At 47.5% G+C, this 19,640-nt stretch overlaps 2 protein-coding genes across 4 annotated transcripts in view; one reads left to right on the top strand and one right to left on the bottom strand.

Annotated features, from left to right (window-relative positions):
* On the top strand, positions 1-18,296 carry COPS7B (COP9 signalosome subunit 7B). 3 transcript variants are annotated; one of them, XR_003546344.2, is made up of 8 exons: positions 1-45; positions 1,936-2,111; positions 3,338-3,413; positions 4,942-5,030; positions 5,510-5,712; positions 6,860-6,965; positions 8,310-14,101; positions 17,008-18,296. XR_003546344.2 is itself a non-coding variant. In XM_027751079.2 (7 exons), exons 2-7 carry the CDS (start codon positions 1,950-1,952, stop codon positions 8,466-8,468), a joined length of 795 nt encoding a protein of 264 aa, XP_027606880.1. In that variant the 5' UTR covers positions 1-45; positions 1,936-1,949; the 3' UTR covers positions 8,469-18,296. The 3 variants fall into 3 exon arrangements, 1 of the variants encoding a protein (XP_027606880.1); XR_003546343.2 differs by having other exon boundaries at positions 8,310-13,238; positions 13,996-18,296; XM_027751079.2 differs by having other exon boundaries at positions 8,310-18,296.
* The window catches only part of LOC114003761 (translation initiation factor IF-2), a 13,585-nt gene continuing 12,236 nt past the window's right edge, over positions 18,292-19,640 (bottom strand). The window contains exon 5 of the mRNA XM_027751093.2: positions 18,292-18,748. Within this exon, the coding sequence (XP_027606894.2) occupies positions 18,733-18,748 (16 nt within the window). The 3' untranslated portion in view covers positions 18,292-18,732. The remainder of the gene's footprint in view (positions 18,749-19,640) is intronic.

The following is a 19,640-nucleotide window of genomic DNA, read 5'->3' on the forward strand; positions in this document are numbered from 1 at the left end:
GGCTCGGCGCCGGGAGCGGCGGGGCGGGAGGCCGGGAGCCGACAGGTAACGCCGGGGACCGGGGCGGCTGTGAGGGATCCCCCGGTATATCACCCCCTGCGGAAGGGCTCGGCCGGCTCGGTGGGGCCCGGGGGTTCTGCCGGGGGTCTGGGGAGGGAGGGCAGGGCCGGGAAACCCCCGCCTCCCTGTGCGGGGTCTGTGGGCCGCTTCCCGCCCTGAAACCCCCTCAGAGAGGCCTGACCGGGAGAGAAGCCTGGTTTGTCCCCGTGCGCGGGTTGTCGTAGCCTTTGGCCAAGCTCCGTTGGAGTGTTTTGTGTATTTCAGTCACTTCTCACCAGGATAAGGCGCTTGTGGAAGCAGCGAGGTATTCCCGGGGTGCGGACAGGTTGCAATAGCACCGCTGTTGTCTGAACGTGTACTCGGGTAGGGGCAAATGGTTGGCATTTCTTCCCTATCAGGGCATGGATGCAGCCAGCCAGTCCTTTGTAACCTCACACTCCAGCATGTGGTTTGGTTACCTGTGAGGGAGAAACAATGGAACCGAGGTATCTGAATCCCATTCCCAGCTCTCCCAGTCCATGTGCTCTCTTGAGGAAATTGTCCTCTGTGTCTGTTTCTTCTCCATGAGTAGGGAGGGCAGCACTGGTGTATGAGGAACCCACACTGAGTGTTACTGTATTGCAGGGATTTCTCAGTCAGCACTGAGGTGCTGTTCTCGTGTTGCACTTGTGCCTCAGATGGAAAGAGGATTTACACTAAGAGCTGAGACATCTCTGTGTGCAGAGTGTGAAAGGCTGTCTGCTCAGGTTGAGACCATTGAGGTGTAAAATAGCAGGGTAAAATGTATTTTTAGAAGTTGACTAATACAGGAAGTTGCGATGGCTTCACAAGCCTTAATTTGGGTGGGCCTGGTGAAACAGTGAAACCCCTGTGTGACTGTGCTCCCCCCACGGGGGACGATGTGGGCCTGGTGGTCACATAGAACCAGACACAATCTCTGGTGTTTGGTTCTCTGCTGATTGTTTGATTTTCTTCACCAGAGTAAAGGTTACACCCTCTACTTGATACTTATCCCATACAAACATAGCACAACTCCCCCCCTTATCTGCCAAGTTGTTTGGTGTCTGAATAACATGCTTGGGAAGTTTTGTCTCAGTTGTTTGTAAACAAACAACTCGTTTTGTGGAACTTGTTAATAAATAGTGGTTTAGGTTTCAAAAACAACATGTTGGTGCTGGGAGACAACATGCACACCAGAAATGTCAGGCAGCGGAGGAAGACAAAGACCTCTCTTTACAGGGACTTAAATAGAGCCTTTGTAGACAGGGTATTTTTATCACTTGAGCTTCCCAGTTAACCCAAAACATTTGAACTGTGCAGTGCAGACTGTTGAGCTGCTTTACAGGCCAGATCTCTTTGCCTTTTGGGCTCAGAAAGCAGTAGGAATTATGTGCACACACTTTATCTGTAGCCAGTGTAAAAGGAAAAGGTGTAGTGTGTGGGCATACAGTGTGGATCAGTCCTTCACAGGGAATTATATTAGTGGCTGGTTTTGGGGTGTGTAATGAGGAAGGAGGAAGCCTCAGCTGACCTCTAATAGATGTATCAATAAGCATCTTCACAGTTGGCATTAATTGGCAGCATCAGTATGAGGAAAATCTGAAAACAGCATGAAATCTAAACTCCTTTTCTACTGGCAAGAGCAGATCCTTTTAGGGGACTGAGCAGACAGAAATTTTGCTCAGATACTGTGTGAATCATTTTTGGTCCCCAGATAAATCAGCAGTTGAACCTGCTGGGTTTGTGGCCTGCCCCTGGGTGCTGGAGAAGAGCCTGGCTCTGCTGACACTGAAACAAGCTCAGCAGCTCCTGGTCCGCTGCCAGGACTCAGCAAAGGAGGAGGGATGTATTAATATTATGTTCTTTTATTGACAGATTGAAAACTGAGAATGGCAGGAGAACAGAAACCGTCCTGCAATCTTCTAGAGCAGTTTATTTTACTGGCCAAAGGTACAAGTGGCTCAGCTCTGACTGCTCTTATAAATCAAGTGCTGGAGGCTCCTGGGGTTTATGTCTTTGGAGAGCTGTTGAAGTTAACAAACGTGCAGGAGGTAAGAGATGAGTTTCCATCCTAATGCCCTTTTCTGCACTTCCCCAATATGAGGGATCCCCAGAAATTTCCACACACAGCCTGTGCATGAAATTTCTGTGCCAGGAAGGGCCTGGTGCGACTTATGTTGGTTCTGAGATGTTTGTGTGTGAGAGACTGACCTTACTTTTGCCTTGTATATGTTAGGTGTTAAAAAATACCTATATAAAGCTTTGCTACCTTAATGCAATTGCTAGCACAACAAAAATCTGGCAACAGCACAGTAACAGTTTTAGGAAGGCACTTAGCCAGCCAGCAACAAAAAAAATCCCTTTCTACTCCTTTGCTGTCCTGGAAAGCAGAACTTCAATGCTCTCCAAAAGTCTTTGTGAACAGATGTCTAGTGTATTGGGCCTGGGTGGTAACCAAATCCAAACCATTTCAAACCAAGATGGAAAGTAAGTTCCAGAGCTTTTGCTGAGAATGCCTTGCCTGCCCCTGCCTCTACTCCAGTGAGGGAATCTAAGCTGAGTATCTCTGCAGCTGGAATAATGCAGTGTGCAGCAAGTTTGGCTTTCCAGACAGGCTCTTAATTATGCCCAGAAGTGCCTCTATGGTTATTCAGCATCAAATCACAAGGACTTTTTTTTTTTTCCCCTGGATTTGTGTGCAGCAAATTTTATTAAAAAACCCCAATCAATAAAAATCACTGCTTGGTGCCCCTGTTACTCCATTGAAGTGTTTGCAGGCAAGGAATGCTGTTACATTTGAGTGTTCAAATGCATTCAACTCACAGCGTTCCAGCTTGCTTTGCTTTGAAGCTGTGGTGGCTCTGCAGGTGAGCTGCCTTAGCTTTCACAGTCATAGCCAGGATGCTTAACCAGCCATCACCACTGCCTGCTTGCTCATCACATGAGGAGAAGAGCTGGCCCTGTAGGTTGTCAGCTGAAATTAAGATTTGCCTCTTTCTTTTACTCCCTGAGATGCTGTACAAAGCAGTTGACAGCCCAAACTGTAGTTATGTTCTGGTGCATAGAAATGGCTGGATCACCTTGACTCTAAAACTGCTGAAATTTGCTGCTGCCTGTGAGCCCTTAGAAAGAGTCCAGCTCTTTAAGACAGAGATGTAATTGCTTTTCTGGCTACTTATTGTCCTATGCAGGCTTAAACCATTCTCTGGAGAAGTTGATTATCAGGGTTGTGTTGACTGTTACTGTTTAATGTGAAGTTTCTTTTCTCCCCACCCAGCTTGCTGAAGGGTCCAATGCTGCTTATTTCCAGCTGCTGAACCTGTTTGCGTACGGAACATACCGAGACTATGTAGGTAAGAGACTGCTGCCTGATTGCAGAGGGCAGGGCTGGGCTGCCCTCTGGGATTGTCAGAGGCAGTTCCTTGCTTTCTGTGATGCCTGGTGGAGTGTGGCTGGGGGAAAGTGTCCAAGAACAGAATTTGCTTGGGAGGAGAGTTCTCCGTAGGGATTCTCTGGGTCATGTGTGCTTTTTAATTGCTAAAATTAAAGGAAGGGCTAGAGACCGTGGTGTGTTACTGGCTTTTTATGGGACTGCAGTGCTGGATGGAATTGGTCTGTAGCAGAATTTGTTGATGTTCACAGACCACTCACCTCTGCAGTGAGCAATTTCAGACATGTGTTTGGAAATTTAGATGACACCGGTTATGGAAACTGCAGAAAACTTAGACAAAATTGTTCTGCATTATTTATAAAAACCTATATGGTTTATGAGACAACCTTTTATTTCGTGACAGCACTGCTGAAACAAAATAAAGAATTTCTTAGCTAAAATAGAAGTTAAAATAATGACTTTTATACAGCTTCAGAAGGACTATGTGTGAATCATCTTTGTATCTGTCAAAATGTGCTTTTATCTCTGGTGCTTATGCTTCCATTCTGCTACAATTTAATGCTTCATTTGTGAGTAGCAGCCTCATCCAGACCATTACAGAGCGTGACAAAGAATTCTGTCATAGTGCTGGCTATCACTGTGGTGGATGAGCTATCTAGTCCCCGTAAGGAGAAGTGGCATCTGTAAGTGCAAGGACTGGAAATTCCAGTGGCTGTGGAGCAACACGAGCCTCATGAATTCTGTGACTGATTAGAGGATGTGTTTTCTCTTCATGGCTCTTTTGTCCCAGCATGTGACAGCACAGATCGTTCTTCCTTCTCTAGTGAAGAAAGAGAGATGGGTAAAAGTAGTCAAAGTGCAGAGCATTGGATGAGGTGGGATGGATGGGAGAACTTGAGTGGCCCTGAAACATTCATTTCCATTAAAGTAGATATTTTAAAGAGTTTTTTTGCTTTGGAGAGCTGCCAGTTTCCTTTCTGTTTTTAAATATTCATGAGGCACATGGATATAATACAGTGACAGTGTGGCCATCTAGATTAATAATTTTTCCTCTCTTTCTCAGCCTGGTACTTTACACTTCCAACTCTAAATTCTGCAGTTCTTTAGAGAAATAAAACCAGCTGTATTTGCAAACAGATTAGCCAGGGAGGAAGATTTTATTCTGCCAGCTTGTTAATGAAATAAAAATTACTTGTTAGAAACAAAACATTGACCAACTGTTTTGGCAGGGCACCACTTGTGAATTACTTTCTAATTCCAGAACCAGAATTACTAAAGAAGCAGAGAAGGATGGAATTGTCAAGTGGTTTTTAACTTTTCCCCTCTCTCCCTGGGTGTGCCAATCTGTCTGCAGCAGCAGCACTCTCTGCTCACCAGCACCCACAGTTGCAGGAGGAGTTCAGCCTTCCAGGGTTTAGTGTAGCATAACGTGCCTGGATTATATAATTTCTGAAGTAGAGTCCTGAATCTTGTCTTTTTGACATTAACAGCAAACAAAGACAACCTGCCTGAATTAACAGTGACTCAGAAGAACAAGCTGAAACACTTGACGATCGTAAGCCTGGCGTCCCGAATGAAGGTAACATTCCTGGAGTGTGACAGCACTTGTCTCTTGGTTTAGTGTTCTCTCCTGGTGCATATGGGACATTAGCCTAGTGGAATTCCATGGATGAGGTATAAGCGTGTCTGAGCTGACATGCAAATTGGTCAGGAAGGCCTGGGAAACTGTATAGTTCATTCACTGCTGGAAACGGAGAATCATAGTTAAAAACACTGACTTTTTGTTCTAGAGAAGGCTAAGCAACACTTAATTTCTTCTACAATCCCATTACCTTTTTTCTTCTGTAATGTACTAATACCAAAGCTTCAGGAATTACTGAAGTTGTGACAGAATAGTTCATGGCCTGGCAGGTGTTTGTTCTGCCACAATCAGTCACTGCTGCGCGTGCAGGTTAAAGTGTAGGATACAATAAATGTTTGAGTCTTGACCTTCTGAGACTTAGCTGTTCATTTTTGGCTCTAGGACTGTTAACTTATTCTTGGTCTTGCTGTTTTTAGTGCATTCCCTATTCCGTATTGCTGAAGGACCTGGATATGAGGAATCTGAGGGAGCTGGAAGATCTGATTATTGAAGCGGTTTATACAGATATTATCCAGGGGAAGTTGGATCAACGAAACCAGGTGTTAGAGGTGGATTTTTGTATTGGTAGAGACATTCAGAAGAAGGACATCAGTAACATTGTCAAAACGCTCCAGGAATGGTGAGGCAGTCTCTCTACCTTTCTTGTTCCTTGTACATAGCTTGTCCTGTTTTTAGCTTATCCTCAGTTTCAAGTGCTGGCTCAATTTCACCATGTTCCATTAATCAGGAGTCTTGTGCTATAAATCGGCACGTGGAGGAGGAGTCTGTTGGGCAAGTTTTCCAAGATCCCATCTGGGATTCAATTTGTGTAATGTATCAAGCCAAACTACCACATTGTGAGCTTCTGCTCACACTGTTGCTTTTACATGGCAAGACCCCAGCGAGTAGAGGCCTTTGCAGAGAGAGGTGCCAAACTGGACTCAAGGTCCTGTGGTGGGAGCTACTCCCCTTCCTGCTGTTACACTTGGTAACGAAAACAGAACTTTTCAGCCTTTTTCACTGTGATGAGAACTATGTGGGCAAATTCTAGAGAATCACTGCTGCCTGCAACCATAGTGGGACTGTGGTATTATCATTTTGTATCTTTGCCAGGAGCTGCTTCTCATCTTTTTATAGGACTCCTTTCCCCCAGAGAAATTCCCCTATAGACTGTGGAGCCTGTGGCAGGTCTTGAGCTGACTGGGAATTGCTTCCTAGTTGCTGTGGTAATGAGCACATGAAAAGTAATTAAACTGGTGGGTAAATACACTGTCCTGAGGTTGGGGCAGGTTTTTTGTTTCTCTACTCCAACTCTCTCAGTCCCATCATGGCAGGAGGGCTCTGGCAGCTTCCAGGACCTTACAGCCCTGTTTGGAAGGTAACAGTGAACCCACTGCCAGTTCTCTTTTTGTCTTTTCCAGTCCCGAGTTCTTGTCATTTGAACACTTCTTTCAGTATTGCTTTTTTCTTTAATTTTAAAATTTTTCTTACTTTTAAATTATATGTTGCATCCCTGTTTAAGCCGTAATTCTGACTGAAAAGAAGGATTGAAACTACATTGAACCTGCTGTTACTCTTTGATGGTAAGAGTAACACAGACTCTCTGGAGAATGCTGTGAAACGCATTGAGTATGCAGCAAAGCTTTTCTTGCCAGCTTTTTGCAACTCTAAGCAGGAGGTATAAATTTAATAATCTCTTAAACTTTTGGATGAGTGTGACTTTTCAGTGCCTGACTGAGCTGCTCCAGAGAGAACTCGCAGACGCTGACATGGTTTGTATCTTGCAGGTGCGATGGTTGTGAGGCAGTTCTTTTAGGAATTGAGCAGCAAGTACTTAGAGCCAACCAGTACAAAGAGAACCATCACAGAACTCAGCAGCAGGTAGAGATGGAGGTGGGTACAGATTAATTTCAGGCTGCTCTGTGCTGTTTGATAAGTGTTTGTTTGCTGAAGAAAATTATCTGGTAACACCTGGTTGATGGTCATGGCTCTCTGGCAATCATGCAAATAAGGTGTGGAGTAGGAAGAAAACACGGCTGTTTCTGAGTGCTAGTAAGACCACAAACAGCACATTTGCCCACTGTGAGCAGATTGCATCTTTCTTGATGCATTTTTATAAATTTAGGGCAGGTGACTGCACTAACTGTTGTCCTATATTGATTTGTGTGGAAAACTGTGCTTTCAGCACAAAGCTTTGATACAATTCTGTTCCTTTCCTACGAGGCTGGCAGGAAGGAAAAAATAAACCATTTCTTTTTGGTTTGCACCTGAAAGTGTGATTAACAAAAATCTCTCGAAGCTCGTTGCTTTTGCAAAAAGTGCCCCCGCAGCTCCCCCGGGGGTCGGGGCGGCCCGGCCGGGCCCTGCGCGCTCCCGCCCGTAGGTGGCAGCACGAGCCCGCGGTCCGGCCCGGCCCGTGCCACCAAACCCGGCTAAAGCCGCCGGGAAGGTGCGAACGGGCCTCCCGAGGCTCTGGATCAGGGATTATTTCTTGCAAAGTGCTGCATCCCCGCAGGTTTATGTTTACATGTGCTTGGCGGCTCGATCGGCATCCATAGCACGTTTGGTTTGCCAGATGCCTTTGGCCTGGTGTTGGTGCACCTGACTCCCAAACCTTGGGGTTTTTTTTTTAAAAGTTTGCTCATTGTATTTGTAGTGAGCCCTACAGAGTTCCAGGGGACAGAGGATGGTGCCTGGTGACATATCTCTCCTTTTCAGCCAGAGTAGCAGAAACATTACTGCTGCCTCCCATGAAACCAGTTTCTGTTCCCGCTTCTAACAAATACCTGTGGCTCAGCCAGCAAGCCAGGTCAAATGGCATTTTCCCTTTTCAAGTGCTGTCCTAAGAGTAAATTTTTCTTTCATGGTCTTCTTTCACCTTCCTGCTTTGGCCAACAGAAAGGTACAATGGCTGCTTTCTGCACCAAGGCAGTAGTAGGTCCCTCCAACCAGAAAGAAAGGTGGTAAAATATTGTGCCATTGTCTCTTAAGAAAAAAAAAAGGAATACCCCATTATTCTGTATTTGACCCAGACTGGAAATATTAACAGCTCTGGCTGTAATTGAGGATGAAATGTTACCTTTAATAAAGTCAAATGCAGAGCATGTTACTGCTGGGAGAGTCTCTTTTGTAATCTCCATTCTGTACTCCAGGGGATTTTCAATATGTTTATGAACAGAGTTTCTGCTGCGAGGGGAGGAAGAAGCAGGTGCTGATTCACTGTCTCTTCTTGGCCAGGTCACAAACATAAAGAAAACATTAAAAGCTACAGCCTCGTCGTCGGCACAGGAGATGGAACAGCAGCTGGTAGAGCGAGAGTGCCCTCCACACACAGAACAAAGGCAGCCCACAAAGAAGATGTCCAAAGTCAAAGGGCTGGTCTCCAGCCGCCACTAGAACGTACCATCTAAATTGTCATTCAGTTAGGAATGACAACAGGAGGAGCAAAAAGGGCCTGCAACTCCTTTTTCAGTGGGTTCTGGGCCAGTCCCTTCCAGGCTGGCAGATAAAAGCCCTGTTGAATACAGCTCCCAGTTAGCAGCCCCTGGCTAAGTTACACTGTGCTGCCCCTATGAAGTTTCAGGGTGTCCCTGTTCTGGTCTTCTGAAGAGGGACTTTTAAAGAAAGGGACTAACCAAAAGGGGCAGGAAAAAACCAAAATATCTGTGGACAGTTTTGCTCCCTCCCAGCTAGTTTTATTGCTGCTTAACCTTGAGGAAGCTGCTGTACTAAATCAGATCTTGGGAGAGCTTCTATAGCAAGTGTCTGAATCCCAGGGTTGAAGTGTGGCTACCAAAGCCAGGCTGGGAGTGAGGAAGCCATCAACACAGATCTTTTCATTCCCAAAGGGAGTGCAGGAAGGTTTCTAGGCCAGGAACTGCTTTACATGGTAGTCTTCAGCCTTTCTGCTACCCCTGTCTGTTTTAAACTGGGGTGAAATTCACACTACCTCGCTCTGTGAAGGTGAGATCCAGTGCTGGGCTGTTTACTTAACTGTCTGTTTACTGCCCTTACTAGGCCCTTTAGTCTCTCACAGATTTAAAGCACTGTTCTGCATCTCTGAGGCATCAATACAATAAGGAGGAAGCAGGCTGCTCTTTCTCGACTTCCTTCTTGCAGGTGGTCAGGGGCATGCTAGAAACTGTTCCTCCTGAATGTGATGTGACCTCCCAGAGCTGCCTGTGAGTTGTTTCCCCCATTGATACCTTTGGAGGGTAATGCATTCGCTCTTCCTTGGATGCTGGCGACAGTGGTCTGCACGGGAGAGGAGCCTGTTTGGCATCAAGGCAGGCTGGTGGCCCAGGACCCACTGGCAGGGGTCGCAGCAGCATCCCCTTGCTGAAGCAATGGACTCGACTAGTTTTTCTGAATTTTGAACACTTTCAGGTTGTATTTTCTTCCCTTGTTTTTTGTACATTGTTGTGATTCTAAAGCATTTCAGCCTTTGTTTTGTGGGGTTTTTTTATTTGTTACAGACTAACTTCAGGTGATTTGCACCTAGTTTGTCAAGGTGTGGGGTTGTTTTTTTTTTTTTTTTAAGGGGGAAGCATTGGAACAGCAATTCATGAAAAAGCACATTTTAGAAAAAAAATTAAAAATGCTGATTTAATGTCAGAGTCTGGAGTCTTGACTTTGAGGCTGCTTTAGGCTTGTAGTCTAGTGGCACTTGTTCAGTTGAGAATTTACTTGATTCTTGGTGTATGTTATCCAAAGGTGTGACTGAGCTCCCTTATTCACGTGGGAGGCAGGGAAGCACTCTTCACGTTTTATCAGTGGTTCACCTTTGTCCAACTTTGTGCAGAAGGATCCGTGGCAAAGCTGGTAGCTGAGCCCAGTGTCCTGAGCCTAAACAGCTTTGGCTGGTTGTGGAAGGTTTGTAGCTGTGCTCTGTCTTAGGCCAGTGGATTCCTCCCTTTGGGTCTAGCAGAGTGTGCTTCGTAGTTTGACCCCTGCATTTCACTTCTGTAAAGGGAAGAGCTTCCCGTGAGCGGGCAGGGGAGCTGTTGAAGCAGAGGACTGTGACAATCCTCCAGTCCTGCAGCCAGCTGTCACCTGCGCTTGCTTGTGCAGTGCACGTGCCTTCCTCTTATTGCTACCAGGACTCTTTGCCATCTGCATGTTTGCAGTCCTCAGTCACGGGACTTGTTCACTTTTGAAAGTAAATCCTTCTCCTTTTCTTCTCCTGCAGAGCAGGCACACCAGCTTTTAATCTGGAGAGGTAGATCTAAATAACCCCTCTCCAGCTTTCTCTGGGTCAAGTCGCAGAGGCTTCTGATTCTGATCAAGCTTCTGATTCTTTACCAGCTCTCTGTCCCCCTAGAAATGCAAGCCAAAATATTCCCAGGGAAGGATATTAAGTGAGTAAGTCCAGAGCACAAAGCCTTCCCCTGTACCTCAGGGGAGCTGTTCCCCAAGCAGTGGCAGTACTAGTTCCTATTCCAGCTTCTCCCAGTGTTTAGCTGACAGCTTCTGAGAGGTGCAGGTGGACTTTGTGTCCCCAAATCTGTGTGATAGAGATGAATTGGGTCTGTTTCTGGCTTGCTGTGTGGACAGCTGCAGCATACTGGTTGTCCAGTTCCTCACTGAATTTGACTGGTGAGAATAGGCTCTGTATTCTTTCCTTCTCATTTTTAATATCAGTCCTGTAAAGAGGCAGGAGGAATACAAATGCCTTTGGGCATTGTTTTTAGCTCCTCAGCAAGCCACAGTCTGCTGGGGAAATAGATGTGAGTTTGGCACCCTTGGTGTTTGTTCCCTGCCAGTTACAGGAGTCACATTAGTTTGATGGAGCTTCTTTAGTGTGTTGGAAGTTTTCGAGTTTGTTCTTACGTTTTTGCTGTTCTCAAAACCTGGCTGGGGGTGAGGATCTTACTCATGCTTCGGTACACATTGCCTTTGATCAGCAAAGAAGCAAGGGAGGAAATAGCGCTTTGAATAAAGAGCTGTCCCATGTTTGATGGCGACAGAGGACGGAGAAGGGACTGGGGTATTGGAGGGAATGGAGCTGTTTGTGTGTTTGGCTTTCCTGGTGTGCCAGCGTCGGGCTTGGTGCCGCAAAAGGAGGGGGGTGTCTGCGATGAGCCCAGGCTGAGATGAGTCATTAACAAATGACATGCACAGAGTACCTGGGGGAGGCAAACAACTCTGCAGCAGCTGGTTAATGAATCTGGCTTGAAGGAAAGAGTTAGAAGCTATTCCGGGAATGAAGCAGAAGGCAGAGTTGTTAACAGGGAAGGATGCAGGAGGTGCTGTGCTGTTTGAGAAGGACAACAGATAAAGATTCTGTTGGCTCCCTGTGACTACAGGAAGGGCAGCAACTCAGAGCGGAGTTGCATGAATTAGGGGCTGATGGGGACTGGACTGTGAACAGTTTTGAGTGGGGAGTGCCCGGGGAGCTTAACTGTGCTATGGGAATAAGAGGGAGGTTGGAGCAAAGACAGTTTTGATGTAAACTCCCATGTATCGCGTGTGCCTGCTGCAGGCAGCTAAGGCAGCTTGTCTGAGCACTGCTGGACTCTGCTGGACACTGCTCCCTGGTGTGGGGAGAGTGTCCTGCCCTGCTTTGGTTTATGGCAGCAAAGAGCTGCTCCAGCTGCAGCTCATTCCAAGATTGCAGCAGGGCAGACTTTGTGCTATTGAACTTCTGTTTGCCTCCTCCACCCGGAGGGAGACAAAGTGGATGGAGCTGCCTTCCCTTTTGCTCTTCAGGGCTTTATTGTCTAGCTTTGTGTTCTGCAGCTCCACTTGTACTACTGCTTGTTTAATATGGAATTGAGCACTGAGCTGGAAAATGGAAGAGAGGATCTCAGCTGATTGCAGTGCTGGTAGGCTGCCCTAGCCCTAAAGCTGTGCCTCATGCTAACAAATGTCCCTGGCATTCCTGCTGTGACTTGGTTGATACCAGCTAACATCAGGCAATTCTGGAATATGGTAAAGCAATGCTGATGTCAGTCTTTTACAGAAGAAAAAAGTTTTGGCTCAAAATCTATTAATTTTTTACTTCCCTCCTCACCCTCTTAGGTAAGTTGAATGCCAGGTTAGTCTTGTGTTGAGAGCAGGAGGGAAAGTCAGTGATGCTGACAGACCCTTCTGTGTTCAGATTTGTTCAGACCAGTCCTGCAACTGGTCTTGTGCAGATTTCTGAAATCCAGTGGGTGCTTTTGGAGCTGCACTCAGGCTAGCAGGTCTCTCTCCATGGATCATGTACAGGAGTAGGACCTGCAGAGCTGCTCTCCAGAGTGAAGCTGGGGAAAGCAAAGCTTTTGTTCCTATAGAGACAGTGGTAGAAAGAGTTGGCCATTCTCCCACCAGCCCTGCAAAGGGAATTTTGCTGAACAGCTTTCAGTTCCTGTAAGAATGGAAAATGATACAGACCTCAGAGGGTGGCTTTGGTTTTAGTGTTCTTATCCTATGGGGGTGAAATGCTCTGCTTCATGTGTGTGAAGCAGACTCGGGCTTACTCTTTGCAGGGGAGACAGAAGGAAGAGTGCCCTTAGCTTTGATAGCTGTATTGGAACGTAACAAATCACATGGGTAACCCAGACTTTTCCTAAACTTTCAGTTCTCTACAAGTTTATGTGAGTGCAGCTAAGCTGGAAACCACACAAAGCCCCCCCTGCAGGATAAAACAGTCCAAGCTTGTGTGTTTGTAGGGCTGCTGTGCTGGGGTTTGTTACTTCAGCATCTGAGCCAATTGCAAACCACAATGGAGAGAAACAACCTTGCTCTTTATCATTCTTAAAAATGGGGAAATGGAGAAATTTAAGAACCTATAGGCCCAGCTAGCAAGATGTTGGGCACTTAGTCCCAAACAAAGTCTCTTGTTTTTTTTCCACCCCACTAATTCCTCTGTAGCATCTGACTTAATGCAAGGGAACCAAAACCTGAATCTACATAGCATATTTTTGTATAATCTGAGAGAGTAACCCAGGGGCAGCAGGGAAAGTAAATTAAAGTTTAGAGTGATCTCAGTTCCTGCTTGTAACCTCAACCTTGTATTCTTAATACAGAGTTTTAGCCTGACAGTCTGATTGAATTTCTCAGCAGAGTTTTTAGAAATATGTCATTGTTTCACTCTGCTCCATGATGAAGGTCCGTGTCTCTCAGGGACTGTTGACATTTTGCTGATATTTCATCAAGTTTGGCCCTACCACAGAGCTACCAGAGGTAAGTGATTGAGGTAAAGAGAGTGTGTGTTTATCCCCTAGCCTGGGCTGACCCTGTTCTCAGTGTCCCTGTGGTGGTATTCCCCTCTCTGACTGGTGAACCAGGCACGGAAAAGGCAGAGCAGCAGTTTGCTCCCTGTCTCCGAATCCACAGCCACAGACGCTTCTTTTCCCCACAGCGTTTTCATCTCAGGAGATACCCTGTTGCAAATTGCCTGAGTGTGGTTGCTGTGACCACGGCTTTTTCTTTATAAGCTCCAGTGAATGCATATACACACTGGAAATTCCAGGCAGTAATGGGATGCCATAGGGTCATTTAACAGTCCTGAAAAGTGTATTTCTCCCCAGAGCACAAAAGAATTTGTGCCAGTAGCACTTACTTAGTGTAATTCTAATAGAAGATGGGACACCCTTCCAGATCTCCAGGTCTCCTATAGAGGCTTTGGAACATCTGTATCATTAGGGCATTTTTAAAATGCTGTAATCACACATGATACTTCAGTGTTTCCAGAAAAGCTGTTTGTGGTGGGTAAGCGAGGCCTCGCTCTGTCAGGGATCAGCCTTTCTGCGAGTATTTGGAGCTTGTCTGACCATAGGCTGTATCTTCATGGGTCTCAGGTTTGGGAGTAGTGCTGTCCAGCCCTCCAGACTCTTCCCAGAGATGCAGTTAATCTCAGCACCCCTCATGTTTTGGTCAGTGTCTCATGATGAACTATTGCAGTAAGTAACGTCTCGGTGTTTCATTGTCACCTTCGCAGCTGTTAGAGAGCACCAGCTCCTTCAGGATCACCTGCCAGCTGTGATGCTGTACCTTTTACATCACGACTGTGAGATGACACCTCTCCCTGCTGGCAGACAAGCCAGGTGGGTAGGCATTGCTCCTCAGAGCTGTTCTGCACCTCGCGAGGTGCAGGCCATTGCCTGGTGTAGCATAAAGGAAGTCAAGGACAAGGACAGCGTTATAAATAAGGGGCAAAGCACAGAGCTGTGTCCTGTTCCAGCTCTGCTGCAGTTGCAGAGAGCAACCTTGGGCAGATCAGCTCCTCTACAGCTGTGTTTCCCAGGACAGCCTTGCTCCTGCGTGCTGACTGTGACAGGGTTTGTGAAGGGCTTCGGTCTCCTGGCTGGGCAGAGGTTCATTGCTGATGGAATTGATGCATACGTGCATCAGTAGGGGGGAAATCTTAAACCTTTTAAGCTTTTCCAGAAGTCATCTTCCTCCTCTGTAGCATATCCTTCTTTTCTCCTGATGCAGATAAGGTGGTCCATTGTGGGAATATCAGCCTGGAGTATTATGGGTAATATTCCAGGTTAATTATGGAGGGGGCAGGAAAAATAGCCTGTGCCGTTTTCAACAATATCAAAGGGATGCTACCTAATGATTTTCCTATTAGCTCTTTTCCCAGCCTGCCAGAGTCGCTGCAGAAGTGTCATTTACAAAGGCAGTTTGCAACTCATTACCCTGGATTTTCACTGTAGTTCTGCTCCAGAGAGCATGGGCTTTTGCTGCGTGCCCCAAACCTAATGAATTGCCTGATTCGGTTAGTGCTGCCATCCCTTCTGACAAGGTTAGTTGCTGACTGACAGGAAGGGACCTGAATTCAATTCCCTTCTTGTTTTCGACTCACGCTTGTGTCAAGCGCAGGCTCCCTCTGGAAGCTGCCCTGTGATCCCTTCCCTTTGTTCTTCTGTATTCTGAGGGAAGCAGCCCATGCTTGGAGAAGTCCTGCAGCAAGTGGCAGGGGCATGTGTGCTGCTGCCCCTGGCAGTCCCTGCTCAATGCCTCAAGTCCCTTTCCAGCTGGAAAATTCCTTTGCTCTCCTGCTCTGGGCTTTTCTTTTTCTTCATTGCTTTGGGATTTGCTGTCACCTGAGCTGGGCTTTGTAACCCTTCAGCCAATAAATACCTTGGAAAAGTTGTAATGTGGACTGGGGGAAGAGAACTGATTTCCCACACATTAGAGGGCAACTGTGTCCCTGTTGTGGGAACTTCAGGGTCTGCTCCAGCCTGTTCGAGCTTTGCCAGGCACTTGTATAACAGCGCTGGAGAAAGCTCTTTGTCCTTTTTCACTAGAGAGCAGTGTGCTTTTTCAGGCTGGGGGCCTATGGCTCAACTCCTGCTAGGAATAGCTCCTGAGAGGAGAAATCAAGGCTGTTCTTATATCATGTGACAAGTGCTACCACTTGGAAGCTGAATGTGGCTACTGCTTATTCGGCTGGTGGTGCAGGAAACATGCAGGTGCTGAGAGTGCCAGTTTGAGCTGAGTGTGGACAGAGGAGCCTGGGACTCCTGCCCCATCACTTCCAGGTCTGTGGACACACACCTGCTAAATGCTGTTCTCTGAGCCTGCAGTTGAGATGTCAGATGCCACCCCCTGAGGCTGCAGCTTGCATCCAGGACATCTCTTGTTCAATTACGCTGTCTCTGAGCTGGGCTGTGGCAGGGGAGTTTTTTAGTGCTGGCCCTGGATCCTTTTACTGGATGTCTTGAGGATCTGACCAAGCTGGCCCACAGGGGAGGCAGTGATGTTTCAGAGATCAATTTGTTTCTGCTGCACATAGTGCCTCCTTCTGCACTCTTAATTAGATTCCTGTGGTCCCTCTTTCTTGCTGCCCTTGTTTGCTACTGAGCCCCTATCAGGGAGACCCAGTTGTGGCCATATCAGCTGCTTGCTGTGCTCTAAGGAGCTGCTTCTGATTCCTGTTCTGGCTTGTCCACTGAATTGAGGAAGGTGCCCGTCAGTGCTCTGGAAACTGACCTCTGCTGGCAGTGCCACTCTGCCTGTCAGACCCACCAGTCTGGCTGTGCCATGGGGAGCCTGAGGTTGAGTGGATCTGAGTTATCCCAAGTGCTCTTTCACCCCCAAGTGCTGCCTTCTCTCTTGCACATCAGCTCACACCCCCATGTGGGCACAGTGTTCCCGTCCTGCAGGTGGAAATCCACATGCTGAGGGACAGGGAGACTTATCCCTGGTCAGAGTGGAAGCAGTAAAGCGAGGAACCAGGCTATTATCCTCTTCCTCTGCACCAGGAGCTCTCACTCTGATCCCTCTCCTTCTGCGAAGCAACTGTCCTTTTGCTATGCAGCTTTGTCCTTTTCCTTGGCCTTGCTCTTTACCAGTGGATGGAAGGAACCCGTGCTGTGCTTTTTCCCTTGGACTATGTTGCAGAGGAGAAACGGGAATCCAGACCGCACATGACTCCAGGCTGTGACCTCTGATCTCCCCTGAGGTTCTGCTTCACTTGGGTGGTCAAACTGTGTGGATTGAGTTCCTTGGACTGGGTCCCCCCCACCATGTTGAGGAGAGCCCCTCTGTCACCAGGCAGGTGATTTTATTCCAGCTCTGGCTTGCAGCAAAAAGCCAAAACTGGAAGGGGAATTGTCCCCACCTTGGTCCCAGCCTGGCACTCTGTTATGGTCACTACTCTGGCTTCATGCTCAAGGACCAGGACTCAGAGAGACCTGCAGCACCACCTTCTTATGCCCTCTTTTCAGACTTGGTGTGCAAGGTCTGCACAGTGAGCAATTCCTTATTGTCCCTTAGGTTTGCTGGGTGACAGTGGACAGTACCCTCTAATGGGCATCTCTTTAGCCCCTCCTTCCCTCTAGAGATGTGTGAAGCTGTAGAATGTTGTATTTGCCTTACAGAGCCCTGTCATTACCTGCGGTCAGCTCTGGAGGGCTCCAGCTGACCCTCGGGTAGGGCACTGAGCTGCCACCGGCCCATCCTGCCTCCCTCCCTCCCAGGGTCTTGATTTTGTTCTCCATAGGCAACATCTTATGTGGTCCATCAGCTGCTGCTCCCTGTCCAGCTGGACTCTGTGGGCACCACGAGGTGGGTACCTGTCTCTGATGGAGTCTGTGCTCGTGCAAGGTTAGAAACGTCACCTGTGTGCCCCTAACCTGATGATTGAGCTGTCGGGTGTCTGAATGAATCCTCTTGTTCTGTAAACCTAATGTTCTCTAATAGTTGGGGTGAGTCTGGCTGAAGGTTTCTGTGGTTTCCTGGTGGTTGCTAAGGAAAAGGATCGCTCTGCCTCTGGGTCTTGGTGACTTTCTTTTTGCCCTGTCCTAGGTACCGGAGCCCAGCAGAACATAATGCTTGTTGTTTCCCAGCCCACTACAATGGTCAGGGCATAATTTGTGACTCCTGTCACGGCTGGGCTGGGTGCCTGCCACTCTTTTTTTCTAAGGCCTCTTTGAAGAATGAGACCAAAGAGCCTTCATGCAGGCGTTTGCATGTTTGCTGCGCTCCCCGCCCCCTTGCTTGCTGTTTCCTTTAGGGCTCCAAGTCATTTTAACGATTTATTTCATGCACTTTACATAGCAAGAAGCTGCAGCAGCAGCTGTGTCCATGAATCCTTACCAGGCAGCCCTCAGTATATTTTGGTCTATCTACGTATTGTCCCAGACACAGTTAAATAAATCTCTGCTGGAGGAAGGGACTTTACAGCTCAGCAGCAAAGGGCTGGCGAATGGGAATATAAACAAGATACTCAGTGAGCTGCCGGATCCCGGAATAACAGTGCCTCTGGCATAAAGCTCTGTTCCCACCAGCGCAGCTGGGGGCCAGATCCAGTGCGGGCTCTTTGTTGCTGTCAGCAGGGACTGCGTCTCCATCCGGCGCCCAGTGATAATATTATAGCTACGGGGTGAAAGTTGGACCCAAACCTGCAGACTGGAAGCAGTTATAACATGTCTGGGCCAGATGCTGCCCTTGTCACCCTGCTGTCGATCCGGGGCTCGGTTGTTGAACGTGGTGGGCTCAGTTCCACGGGTGCCATTTGGGATCTGGGCATGGATGAGCTCAGCTGGGTTCTGCGGAGGCTTGGAGCTGCTCGCAGCACCGGGCAGCATTGGATCCATCGGGGCATCACAGGATTCACAAGTTTACTTTTGCATATGGGATCAAAGCTTAAAATATCAGCTGGCCTTTCTCTCGCTCCTGACTTTTCTAAAACATCTGTACAATTTCTTCTTTAGCTCTGTTAAAATCAATCAATCTGACATTTAAATTTGTATGTGAATTTGATAAATAAAGACAGGTTACAAAATGCCACATGGAATGATTTTTTTTTTTAAAGTTTTTCAACTACTTAGGACAAAAAAAATGTTACAATGCTCAACTTTTCATTTAGTTACATAAATAATTTTTTTATAAATATCTCTTTATAAACAATATATAAATAGCTTTACAACATAAATACATTTATGCATGACATGAATTTACAAACAGCAATGTTATACAGCTGGCTTCATCAGTCTCTTGGAAAAGCACTGTCCCTTGTCTCGGTGAGTGTTTGTATATATAATATATATAAGATAGAGAGCACTTGTTAAAAAAGTAACAAAACCAAAACAGTTGGTGCCATGACTCCTCGTACCAAAAAGAAAAACACAGCCACGTCTTTTGTCCATTCCAGGGGGATCACTGCTCTTCTAAGTGTTGCCTGGGGGATGGCCATGCCTAGCCGTGCGTGGTAGGAGAAAGTGGACTATGGATTCAAAGCCCTGTGAGGAAGGAAAAGAAAGTGCCTGTTAGTAGTTGCCATACAACAACCCTTACCTGTCCCAAGCTGAAACCTCTGTCAGAGTAACCCTGGCCTTGGGCTGGGGGATGCTGAAGTCAGCAGAAGCCCTCCCTGAGCTTTTTTGCTTGTGCTAAAGCAAGGAAGAAGCTCACCCTTCGCTCTCTGGCTGCTTGGTATTTAGGGGAGAGGCTGAGGGAAGCTGCTGCTCCTCCTGCCCCTTCATCTGTTGGAAATCTTTTTTTTCCCTAATGATTTAGCAAGGGCAGATGCATATGAGCTGGCTTCATGGTGTGTGTGTGTGCTTCTTGGAGCCCTGAGCTGGGTGATTCCTTGGGAAGACCAAGGAGCCTCTACATGAGGGAGCAGGGAAGCAGCCCACATCCCTACAGGACAGGCCATGGACCAGCACTGGCATCCTGCGGGCACCTTTGGGCCATGCTCTTCCCACTGCTCTGCAGAGCAGCAGGATGCTGGATCCGGTCCCCTCTCTGCCCAGTTGTGTTACTACAGGGCCAGGGCAGGGCCTTGTGGGTGGGGCAGTGCTGTGCCATGGGAAGAAGAGGGAATGGTCTGGGCTGCAGCAGGCAAGTGCTTCCCCTGCTGTGAGTTCATCTGCGTGTGACCTGTGGGCAGGGCCAGGCCAGAGCTTCATGGCCCCCAGCACCTTCAGGGAGAGCTGGCAGGGGAGGCACTGCCAGATTTCTCCCAAACCAGTCACTGTGGGGAAGTGGCATTTCCTTCACCCCTCTATCCCTATGCAGTGGCTGTGGAGCACTGTGGGAAGAACTTCTCCAAGCTTCCCATAACTTGCTCAGATACAAAGCCTGAGTTGGGAAGTGCAACTCCTGGCAGTCAGCAGAACTAGAAGACAC

This window comes from Pipra filicauda, unplaced genomic scaffold, assembly GCF_003945595.2.
Source record: "Pipra filicauda isolate LSUMZ 115617 unplaced genomic scaffold, ASM394559v2 scaffold98_size3848907_pilon, whole genome shotgun sequence".
Taxonomy (NCBI): domain Eukaryota; kingdom Metazoa; phylum Chordata; class Aves; order Passeriformes; family Pipridae; genus Pipra; species Pipra filicauda.